This window comes from Populus nigra, chromosome 5 (assembly GCF_951802175.1).
Source record: "Populus nigra chromosome 5, ddPopNigr1.1, whole genome shotgun sequence".
Taxonomy (NCBI): domain Eukaryota; kingdom Viridiplantae; phylum Streptophyta; class Magnoliopsida; order Malpighiales; family Salicaceae; genus Populus; species Populus nigra.
In genome coordinates this window covers 23,422,590-23,435,208 of record NC_084856.1, presented here as the reverse complement: position 1 = coordinate 23,435,208, position 12,619 = coordinate 23,422,590, and the positions used below count along the sequence as shown (strand labels likewise).

At 33.6% G+C, this 12,619-nt stretch overlaps 1 protein-coding gene across 1 annotated transcript; it reads left to right on the top strand.

The window, feature by feature from the left end:
* The first annotated feature begins 7,533 nt into the window (after positions 1-7,533).
* On the top strand, positions 7,534-10,198 carry LOC133693345 (polygalacturonase At1g48100-like). Its single transcript, XM_062114543.1, has 6 exons — positions 7,534-8,227; positions 8,355-8,522; positions 8,758-8,802; positions 8,885-9,092; positions 9,187-9,268; positions 9,607-10,198. Exons 1-6 carry the CDS (start codon positions 7,799-7,801, stop codon positions 10,133-10,135), a joined length of 1,461 nt encoding a protein of 486 aa, XP_061970527.1. The 5' UTR covers positions 7,534-7,798; the 3' UTR covers positions 10,136-10,198.
* Positions 10,199-12,619: the final 2,421 nt, after the last annotated feature.

Here is a 12,619-nt window from a genome sequence, read left to right as displayed (position 1 = left end):
CTAACTACTTTAATCTTATTGTTAAAAAAAACCATAAACAATGGTATATCTGAATACTTTTATCCCAAAGAATATTTCTTTTTATTAATACTAGTTTATAAATTAAAAGAGAAAAATAGTTAATTTCCCTTTTTTTTTTGGAATGGAGACAATAGCACAACACATATATAATGGGAAAATTAAAATGATTGGTTTTTATTAAAAAAAAATTATTTCCCTTTTTTTTCAAATGATATAAAAAAGCAGTAATCAATTTATATTTTACTTGACTCTAACAACAGCAGCAATTTATACATTACCCACTTATGATCATGGAATTGCAGGAAAGGCACTTCCCACTATAATTTCATAGACGACCTTGAAGAAGAAATTATTGGTTGGAGAGATGATTTAACATTTAAAAATATGTTCAATGATTTCTTTCCTCCTTTTTTTTTTCTTTTTAGAAAGAACAAGACACTCCACTCTACTGTTTTGCAGTCAAATCATTCACAAATGCAATTGCAGCACAGGGGAAGGGAGGAGTAGCTTTGACAATAATTTTTTATTTTTTTTCTTTGCCGTTCAAAGTCCAAAGCCATGCATGAAACTTGATTTATTTATTTATTTATTTGTTTTGGTTGGATGGTATTTTAATAGGACGAGGGAAATAATTGTAATTGTATTTAAATAGAAAGGGAGGTGATCTTGACAATGGTTGCCCCACCCTACAAGGGCAAGTAGGAAAACGGCAACCACAAAGTACAACAGTTCTCGCATTCAAGGGTAGCAATCATGGAGGAAAGGGCAATTCTACCCTTGAAAGGGAGGCAAAGGAGGACTATAAAGTCAATGGGTGCTGAGAAGATTAGGCAGGATGCTGTGAGATGGTGGGACCAGATGGAAGGCAGATTCGGACAATAATACATCCTGTGGCTGTGGGGGACAGCCCTACTTCAAGTTAGAGGGTGGTAGACTCTTTAGCATTTTACGTTGTGAAAGTGTGGTTATGGATGGATGTTTTTTAAATAATTTTTTATATTAAATATATATTAATAATATTTTTTTATTTTTTAAAAATTATTTTTGATATTAATAAATTAAAATAATTTAAAAAATACAAACCACACTCAATTTTAACTTAAATATAGTTACAAACTGTGTCCTAGTGGTATAGTTCTTCCTACATCACAGCTCATCCTCGTATTTCACATGTTGTGATTGATTTCTCAGATCATGTATTCCATAATTTTATGCCGCATCACTCACTAACTGGGCATAGTTTTCGTACTTGATCATGGATCGGATAAATATTTTTTCAATATAACAAAATTTAATTATACAGGACATCACTAGGATGTTTTGGAAAATTTAAAAATAAAAAAATCAATAAAAAAATAAAAAATTAACTTGAGTCAACTTGAATTAACATATCAAACTTATGACCGAAGTCAATTAGAATAATCTAATAAAAAACAAAGTGAAATAAATACACGTGATTTGAATCATGAGATGAAAATAATTTTATAAGAAACCGATCAAAATAAATCACAAAATCTAATTTATAATCAACTCAATAATAAAGAATATAATTTAGAGAGAAAAAGTTAATTAAGAAAAGAAAAAAAACTCGAGTCAATCTGTTAAACGCGCGGTCTAGATCATAAGTCTAGAATAAACTGATAAAAAATAAATGAAAAAACATTATGAAACGCAATCCTCAATAAAACTTATACAATTAAAATTGAAAAAAAAAATAAGTTATAAGAAAAAAAATAACATTATTTTAGTAAATAGTATTATAAAAAAAAAGTATTGAATAAAACCCCTTCTCCTTTAATGTATTTTTTGTTTTTGTTAATCAATGTTAATGTTAATTCTCATGAAATTTCTCCTCTTTGTTGATGAGTGGTTTGTCCTTGCCTTTTCTTTGTAATGCTTCAACACTATTAAGAAAGAAAGAGTATAGATGTGAGGCGCGTCCCGTCCCATCTTGCAGTTTCCGGATTTGTCTAATTGCAATGCACCACTTAGTACACATAAATTTCCTTTCGACGATTCTTTGAAGGATATTGCTACTTGTTCTTGCATTACCTTTGTTAGAAATCACTGAGCGATAAGGTTAGCCGAGAGGTGTTTGTTTTTTAAAATATTTTTTATTTAATATATATATATATATTTAAAAAAATTATTTTTAACATTAAAATATTAAAATAATTTAAAAATATCAAAAAAATATTAATTTAAAATAAAAAAATAATTTTTTAAAAAACATTTTCAAAACACAAAATATCGCGTACATAACCAACAAAGCCATCTCTCACCAAATAATCCATTCTTAAAACCTCCTCATAATTAACCTGATCAACTCCCTCTTCTTTTATTTCCTTTATCTCATTTTCCTCCTTACAAATAATCTTCTCAATCCATTCCTCTTCATACTCTCATGCATTCTCAAAGCAGCATGCCTATCCATCCCCAGCGATGGATTCTCAATCATATATCGAGAATATTGGTGTGTAGCTGGTGTCATTGTGCTTTGTGCTAGCAAGAAAGATAGGTTAAAAAAAGTTTATGAAAGGTGTTTGTTGGTTATATGAAAGAGAAAGCAAGTTTTATATTTCTTGAATTGCAGAAGATTATTTTTTATTGAATATCAAAGCATTTATTTATATAATATGAATGAAACTAAATTATAAGAAAATCTCCATACATATCAAATTTTTCTGTTACAAATAAAAAGAAGTGGTCATAGCCATAAAAATAAAAACAAATACAAATTGATTATGCTTCTTAAGTCATGCTTGTTTCAACTATTCTCCTTCTTGACTTTGAAGCTGCAAACTCCTAATTTCTGTCTTAAATGCTCAAACCTGAACTTAAGAAGTGCTTTTGAAGTAAAACAACTTGATTTCTCCTTCTTTTGGAAATAAAAACTTAATCTTGAAGTGTTTTGTTTTACCATGAAACACTGGATTATTAGAGATTGATATTGCAGCTTGGTTGTTTACAGATAACTATGTGCTTTGTTGTTATTTCAGATGCAAATCTACCATAAGCTTCCTGATCCAAAGTGTTTGGTTTGCAGTAGCAGCAGCAGTTACATATTTTGCTTCTATTGTAGACTGAGCTATGATTTTTTACTTCTTTGAACACCATGAAAGAACTCTAGAACTGAAACATTAGAATTCAATTTGCATTTATAAACCCACTTGACTCCTATAGTTTTTTTTTTCGTGTTAAGGTCTGTACACTAATTCTCACGTTTGGTTTTTTTAGTCATTTTTAGCTACTCCTTCATTGCAACCATTCATTTCTGATCAGTTGCAGCTTCTTCATAGTTTACAGGTTTTATTACAGCAATATTGCATCTTTGATAAATGTTAGATATTGTTCTGGTTCCTCTAACAGGTTCATCATCTATATTATTTTTTTATTTCTGAATTTTAAGCTGTTTATGCTATCAGACTAAAAAAATTAAGCATCCCTATTAATGATTACATTATTTCTTTGTGGTAAAAAGATCCTATAAGCTTTTGAAATAGAACAGTAGCCTATAAAAATTTCAACTTCAGCTTTCTTATCCAATTTGTCTCTTTTCATTTGAGGAATATAAGAGAAACACAAAAAACCAAATGTTATGTTAACTGTTAACTGTTATGTTTGTATTTGTACCAAACTTTAAATGGAGTCTTTGTTTGCAGGGCTTTTGTTGGCAACCTATTTAGCAGAAAAATTATTGTGTTAACTGCTTTAGCTTAAAATTTCTTTGGCAGACTTTTATCATGAAGCAATCACCTTGTCATCTCCATCACTTTCTTGTTTTTTTTTCTCTCTCCACAACACCATTCTACTGAAGGGTATATGGTGTTGCTAATTGATGTTGAATGCCTACATTGCCATTTAGAGATGACGTATTCATTGGTCCTTGAACATTTGTGTGTATCAATTGTAGCTTTTGTGTGGCTTTTCAGGTCTTGCTTTGTTAAAAGGAAACCTTGACAGTTTTTCATATTGACAAGCATAACATGTAGGAAAATCCTTTTCCAATTTAGTTAAGCCTTTCACCATATTATTCTCCTTCATGAAAAACAAAGCTTCATGATGATAATGTCTTATTTTTTTTGCCAAAGCATTAAATTACTATTTTCTTTATATACAGCAGCGTGTTCCTCGTTCATAAAGTTCAAGACAAAGCTTTTGCCTTTCATTTGAACTTTGAATACCTTTATGCCTTTTGCATCTTCAATCATATAGTTCTTATCTTCAAACAACACCTTATAATCTTTGTTTAGTAGCTGAGAGATACTTAATAAGTTCTGATTAATTTCAAGAATATATAGTACATCTTAAATTAATTTTAAACATAAGTGTCCTTCAATAGTTACTATTCATTTGCCTTCTACTGTCAGATGTGCTCCATTTCCAATTCTAACTTTGGAAATGATAGTTTCATTAATCTTTTTGAAAAGCTTTCGATCATTAGTGATATGATTTGTACAACCATTATTTATAAGTCGACTTTCTGTGAAGCTGTTGGCGGCCAAGCATGATACCACAAATAATTGTCCCTCTAAATATTGAAGCATCATTGGCTTCTCCTTGTTATTGATAAGTCTTGCGTATCTTTTTCATGTGCCTTAACTGACCATATTTGAAACATCATACATCAAGCCTCCACTAACACTTTCTGTTATTTCTGATGTTGAATGCAGAACCTTTAGGCTTGTTGTTCTAATTTGTTTTCTTGTTCTTGCCACCATAGTTGTTTTAAGATTTGGCAAAAAAAAACACCCTCCAGAGATCTTTATTGCCTCATAAGCCTTCTTTGCTTTTGTGCCTACAATGCATTCAACAATTCTGCCTAGGTAATACTTGACAAATATTTGAGTTTTCCAAAAATAAAATTATAGCCTCAAACTTTTCAAGAACTGTTATAAGGATCTTTTGAATGATTCTAGAATCAGAAAAATCAGCACCAAAGAGTCTTACATTATTGACAATGTTAAGAAATCTATTAGAATATTCCTTGATTGTTTCTAAATTTTATATTTTTTGCATCTCAAATTCTCAGATCAAATTCAGAGCACTTGTATCCCTTTGATCTTCTCATTTCTTTCATATTCTTGCTTTAAAAAATATTGAATTTTCTTAGATGTTTTCAAAGTCATTATCCTGTTCAAGATGATGGGTGAGAGTACTGCTACAAAACAAAGTTGATCTTGCTTTTGATTTTCTTTGCTTCCTCTCCTTGTGATTTTTTATTTATGCAATAATTGGATTGTGTGGCAGGGGTGGAATTCTATATACTTGTTTAAAAGCTTTCCATATATCTTGAGCATCAAAATAGGCTTCCATTCTAACAGTCCACACCTGAATATTACTAATCATACTTATTGCTTCCTCTCCTTCTAGTATTGGATTTTTCTGTTACAAATCAAAAGAAGTGGTCATGGCCACAAAAATAGCAACAAATAAAAACTGATCATACTTATGGAGTCATGCTTAGTCAACAGTGTTTGATATTTTATTTTTTATTGCGTTTTGCTTATTGAATATTCAACACGCCTTGGCTATCATAGCCTAGCAAAAATTCTAATAAAGAAAAATAACTGATAAAGATAATCCTAATCTATATTAAGATACAATATAAGATATTTGATTCAAATCAGAACTAAGAACTCAAAATCCCCCAAGTCAGAAGAGATTCTAATTCTGCCGGTCATTCATTTCTGACCTCAAATTGGTTTCCGCCGTAACATGGAAGCTTGGTTCTCATCACAGAAATATGTTCACTACTAACTGAAGACTGTCTTGTCACTAGCAACTGAAGATGATCTTCTTGTTGGAGTATAACGTTCAGTACCAACTGAAGATGGTCTTCTTGCCGGAGGAACACGTTCAGGACTTCCAACTGAAGATGGTGTTCATGGTGGAGCATCACTAAATTCATTAACATCCCGAGCCCACCACTTGAAGCTTGGATGGGACCTTAACTGATTAGCCATTTCGGAGCTCTCAAATGAAAATGGCACTTCAAGTCTATAGAAGCTGTATAAGTAGAAATTGGAAAGTCTTTCAAGACTTCAGAAGAGAAGATGATTATCCAAGGAGAGTGAAGATTCAGGCATGGCAAATTAGTATTGCTAATTCAAACATTTTAACACTCTGCTGATGGAAGTGGAAGTCAAATGTCTGTGAATAGTAAACTCACTAGACCACCAATTCTATATATCATGGAAGGCGGACGGCTAAATGCCATGCGGAAGATGGAGGCAAGGAGATGGAGATAGACTGTTACATTGAGAGGAAGAATGCTAATATGGGTTTCTTTAATTCTGCGCGTCTCACATGTCTATCAATTTGTTTTAGCAATGATAATGAACATTGAACTGAATCCATCCCACTTTGACATTTTTTTAATGAACAGGCATCAAAATCATAATAACTAATTGATAAAAAAAACTTAATAACTCCAGTCCCTGACTGCTATGGTCGGACAAATCTGCTATAAAACTGAAATTGATGTAAGCAGCTCGCTTGTGACAGGTATCTAGATGGGTGCATGATCATGGAAGGAGGTAAAGTGATCACGCTCAACCGCCCAAGAACTTTGAGCCAAATAATCACTATCCATTTTGCCCTCCCACTTCCAACCTTCTTTATTTGAGATGTTATAAGCAGCTACCTTGCTTTAAGAAAACCTTAAGTGGACATTGAATAGATGTCAGCAAAACAAGAGCAAAGGCTATTGGTTAGCAAGCTAGCTGAGTTTCTGCCAATAATTAAAAAAAAAAAACAATTATTGCTTTCTGTTGACTAATACATTAAAAAATAACATTTCTCTCTAGTGGGTTGGTGTCCAATGCCGGCCCATATATGAAATTGAAAACATTCTTCTTTGCCATTTCCACTTGCTCCAGCAAATGCAGCAAGTTGATTTCTCTTTATTTTTTATCATTAAATCCCAATTCATATTGCATAAGCAATTATGAGTTGCCTTGTGCCTCCCCATTCTTTTCAACTCCTCCAATTTTACTTGAATGCTGATGATCAAATAACACATTCTTAATAATAAAAAATTAATATCTTATTTTAAAAAGTGGGTCTGAAGATGTATAGTTTTTATGATTTATTAATTAGAAAGATTTGCTTTCTTTATTAGCTTCTTAAATCTGTATGCATTAAGTTGATGTGATTTTAAATATTAATACTATGATAAAGAATCAAATTTGAATTAATTAACATGAAAATTGATTTAAAGATATCTTTAATACCATTGCCCTATGAACAAAATACCAATCTCTAAATGGAATTGGTCGGTCTCATGCCTCCATTATATTATAGATAGGCTTAAAAGCACAAACACATACAAAATACCCCCTCCCAAAAAGGAGCTTCCACTAAGAATTCCTAGAGTATAAAAGCAACCTCCATTGAAACAATTCTATGCACTATATATGTCCATTCAGGATATCCTCCCTTCACGGCCAAGTTGATGTTTATATGTATAGTGCTTCAAGTGGTCACACACACGTCGTTAAATGTTTTCAACTCCCTAAACGTGGGTGCCTTCGCCTTCTCTGTCTCCTCCTCTAATCTCTTTCTTTACTCGTGAAAAAAGCTCCATCATCTTTCAAAACTCAACTTGTCTTCTTTGAATTCAATGTCCAAAGCGTGATATTGAGCTTGGCTACACCTAGTAACCGCAACAAAACCCTATTCTATTCTAGTACTCAACTTGAAACTTTCTCTTTGTTTCTATAAGTATAGACCATTACCTTTTTATCTTCACTTGCATTGATTCCCTCATCGTAGTATGGTAACCATGACATTGTCTAAAATTTTCCTTTTGGCTTTTTCTTTCGTCTCTCTCTTCTTCTTTACTTACACTGAAGGGAGAGTTCATGCCAAGAGTAGATCAAAACACTCGGACATTGTTTCCCACGTTTCGCTAGCTCTTGCTCCTGCTCCTCAGGCGCCTGTTAGTCCAAGTTATTATAAAGAATATTCTCCAAGTCCTAGTCCCACTCCTAGCCCAATTCAAAGTATAGCAAGGGTTTACAATGTGCTATCTTTTGGTGCTGTTGGTGATGGTGTAACAGATGATACACAAGCATTCAAGATGGCTTGGGATACTGCTTGCCTGCAGAATGAATCAGCTATTCTACTTGCTCCTGATGATTATTCTTTTATGATACAGCCTACTATCTTTACAGGACCTTGTAAAACTAGCCTCGTGTTTCAGGTAATTTCAGTAAAATAATAACTAAGCTAAGACTGGCTCTAAGTATTTTGTTATGGAATTGAATTCCAGTATATATACATTATTAAGTGGGAGAAAAAACTGATTGGTTATTTTGGTTTATGAGAAGATTGATGGAACTATAATGCCACCTGATGGACCTGAATCATGGCCTAGTAAGATGAACAAGAGACAATGGCTAGTGTTTTACAAGATCAATGGAATGGCAATGCAAGGAGGTGGTGTTATAGACGGGAGAGGAGAGAAGTGGTGGAATCTGCCATGCAAGCCTCACAAAGTAAGTCATTAATTTTAGGCTCTATTCGGCCTGAGAAAACACTTTTCAAAATGAGTTTATATTAAAATTATTGTAATATACTTGAAAAAACTATTAAATCAATAATATTTTTAATATAAATAACTAATTGCATCGTATTATCAAACACGCTGTATGTGGTTAGTTAATTTCTTTAATAGTTCTCTCTTCTTTTTTTTTATCTCTCTAACTAACTTGCTATGCTTGCAAAATTTAGGGGATTAATGGCACAACACTTCCTGGTCCTTGTGATAGCCCAGTTGTAAGTAAAAGAACTACTTCAGCATGATGAATCAAGGGTTTCATGAAATTTTATAACCTTTTGTTTTTGCTCTATAATGCAGGCTATTAGGTTTTTCACGAGCTCTAATTTGACAGTCCAAGGACTCAGAGTGAAGAACAGTCCCCAATTCCATTTCCGGTTTGATAACTGTCAAAATGTTATTGTACAAATGCTTAGCATCAAATCACCAGCTCAAAGCCCTAACACAGATGGGATTCACATAGAGAACACAAACAATGTCCAAATACATAACTCTGTTGTATCAAATGGTATTAATTCCTTAGACTTCAGAACTTTTCTTCATCATCTCCATGAATATTCACTCTCTGAGTTCCATTTTTTCCTCTGCTTTTTCTACTGCAGGTGATGACTGTGTATCAATTGGAGCCGGTTGTCATAATGTTGATATAAAGAACATTACCTGTGGTCCAAGCCATGGCATAAGGTACATTTTTTTAAGCTTTTGCCTAAATACTCTCTCCCCAAAAGATGAGTACAGAAGTTAGGCGCCTCCAAAAAGGGTTTCTAATGCTCTAATTTCAACTTCTTAGCTCAACTTACAGTGATCCAAGATTTTTAATGCTTTGTGACTCATTGATAATGTCACCTCCTAATCTATCCATAAAACTCAGCAACAAATTAGACGAAAACTAAACAGGAAAATCTGGCAGCAGTGAGGGAATCGAATTTGCTATGTTGCCAAAGTCATTTATTAGCATTGATTCGAGAGATGTTCAAAAAAATATGGCCAACATTTGGTGTCTGATATTATTGTTGTTGCAGCATTGGTAGTCTTGGAATCCGCAACTCGCGAGCATGTGTGTCGAACATAACAGTGACAGATTCAGTAATCAAGTATTCCGATAATGGTGTCCGAATTAAGACATGGCAAGGTGGATATGGTTCTGTGTCTAAAATCACATTCCACAACATTCACATGGAAACAGTTCGCAATCCAATAATCATAGACCAGTATTACTGCCAAACCAGGAATTGCACTAACCAAACTAGTTCAGTTTACATTTCTGATATTTTGTACACAAACATTAAAGGTACCTATGATATTAGGAGTCCACCTTTGCATTTGGCTTGCAGTGATTCAGTTCCATGCACCAACCTCAGGTTATCAGAAATTGAGTTGCTTCCAGCTCAAGGACAATTTATGGCAAATCCATTTTGCTGGAATGTTTATGGGGCAATGCAGAATCTTACCATTCCACCAGTTTCTTGCTTGTTGGATGGAATCCCACAATTCTTACCCCAGAACAATATTGATCAGTGTCAGAATAATTTGTATCAGACCCGTATGTAAAGAAGATTTAGTTACATGTCAGAGACCAAAAGGCTAGCAGCTATCATTGCCTAGCATGGAATTAGAGGTTTTAGTTCAACAAATTAAAATTGCACCCTATTTCATGTTTCAAACCTTATAATGGAATGGAGATGTCAGATTTCTTGGATCTGCTTGTTATTTGCAACTACTTGGTTATTGCTATAGAAGAGAAGACAAAAGGGACGAACAAGAAATTTAGATTTCAAGAAGTAGGAACAGAAAATAAATTCTAAAAATTGAATTCTTATATCAAACAGTTGCAAGCTAATTAGAGGATTATCACTTTGGTTGAATTTGATTAATGTTTCGTGAGAGAAAACACAAATAAAAAAAGCTCTAGGTTGGTGATATAAAAACAAATATATATTAATAATTTGTTTTTGGGATTGTTTTGAAGTGATTTTATATCCTTTCAAAATAAAAAATACTAAAAGACTTGTCTTTTCTACCCAAATTATTTTTTGTCTCCTTTTGCTCTAATTCAATAACCAAATGCTATAAAAAAAAACATATCCAAACAATAATTTAGTGTAAATTTAATAAATTGGCTGGGTAGCAAGGATGAATCATATTTAATTTGCCGGATTCCAAAAGTACACCAAGCAAAAGAAAGGGTCTATGTGGGCACCAAGAAAGGATATTTTTCTTTAAGAAACTTGGGACCATAGGAGCCAAACTTGACCTTTACGGCTCAGACATAAATTCCCTACCTAAAGCTCTCACATTAGAGACACCGAATACCCCCCGTGGGCTAAATGGGATGGAGGAAAAGGCGAGCCCAATTCTCTACTGGTTGAGTAGTTGCCTCATTTTCTAGACTACAGCCATGCCCAAAGATTAGCCTATGAACATAATACTTTCTCTTTTCCACTAATTTTCAAAATGATGCAATTAAAATACTTTAGGGGCATAGTTGATACTACAACAATAGTTGGGGGATGGATTTGAAGTTTGCCTGAATTGCTTTAACAACCCAAAATCCTGATGCTTGATAAAGGACTCGGTATGGTGAGCAGAGCCATAACCATAGTGTTGTTTACCTACCAAAAATGATAAAAAGAAGTTCTTACACCTAAACGTGACGATGATTACTATTTTTTTGAAGTTTTTTAATTATGATTTCATCTATTATTTAACTGGAATATACTCATATTTTTTGTGTCCAGACTGATTTACTCAAAGTAGAATAATTTGATTAATCAGTAACAATAATTATTGTTGTAATTGATTAGGGCATTGATTCTTAAAAAAATACAAGGGGGTAGGACGCCATGCACTTCTCCGACAATACTTAAAACCTTTTTTTCCCTTGAAAACTTAAATTCACATCTGCTGATCTTCAAGAGTAGTTACCAACCCTTTTTGCCATGGATAGAGCTGGTTTGGTTGGAGCAGATAGACTCGCCTATTGTGGAGCATTTGATATCACATACATGGCTCCATCTGATGAAGCTGAGCTGATGCACATTGTTGCAACAGCGGCAGCTATAGATGACACAGAACCCGCTGCTTCAGGTTCCCAAGGGCAATGGAATTGGAACAATTCTTTCCCCGAACAACAAAGTAACCGCACCGGAGGTCAGAAAAGTGAAATGGGGTAATTGTCTCTGGTACAAATCTTATCAGGCAATTGGCTAAAGAGCATGAGATGCCAATTACTGTGGAAGAAGGTTATATCGAAATGTATCTGACCTACATCCAAATGGCGTGTACTCGATTTCTTGTCACAAAATAACATAAGAAGAAAAAGAAAAGGAAGAAGAAGAAGAATTGTTTGAGCAGCTTGTCAACATTGTAATTTTACATGCAGTAATATCTAATTTTAGAATCCAGAGAATTGTCATGTTAGTAATTTAAGGAAGATTAGCTAGAAAGTGCATGTATCTCAGCCTAGAAAGTGCAGCGTTATCTATTCTTTTATCGTCACTGCATCAGCTGCTTCACCACTATTTAACCTACAATATGAATAGAAGTAATCTTTGCAATCTTGATTGTTTCCAAAGAAATCACTCTTCTCATTGTTAGAGATAATCGTTGTTTGCGCCATTTTCATGGTGGAATTCGCTGTTGTGCAGGCTATTAATGGTGACTGATTCTGAGTGACTACTCTGTTGTGATACGTTGCCTTGCTCATCATGTTGTGTTAAGTCACAAGATACATGGGCTAATTATTAGAAAGCCATGACTTAAGGCTTTGAAACTGGAAAGATTTGGAGGTGATGCATTCATCATTCTAGAATTGTATCCAGTTCAACTGTCAAGCCTAACAATCCATTGGGCTTCAAAGAAAAAAGAGCCCTCCAGGAACGGATGGCTCATTTGGTTACCAGAAACATGAAGGTAAGAATGGAGTTCAGGAAATCATAAAGTTGATGAAACGAGGACTGCTACTCCATCTTGAGGAAAAAGCAGCATTTCTCGCTGGCACAAGATTCCAATTCAGGACGCGACATTGTACCGAAA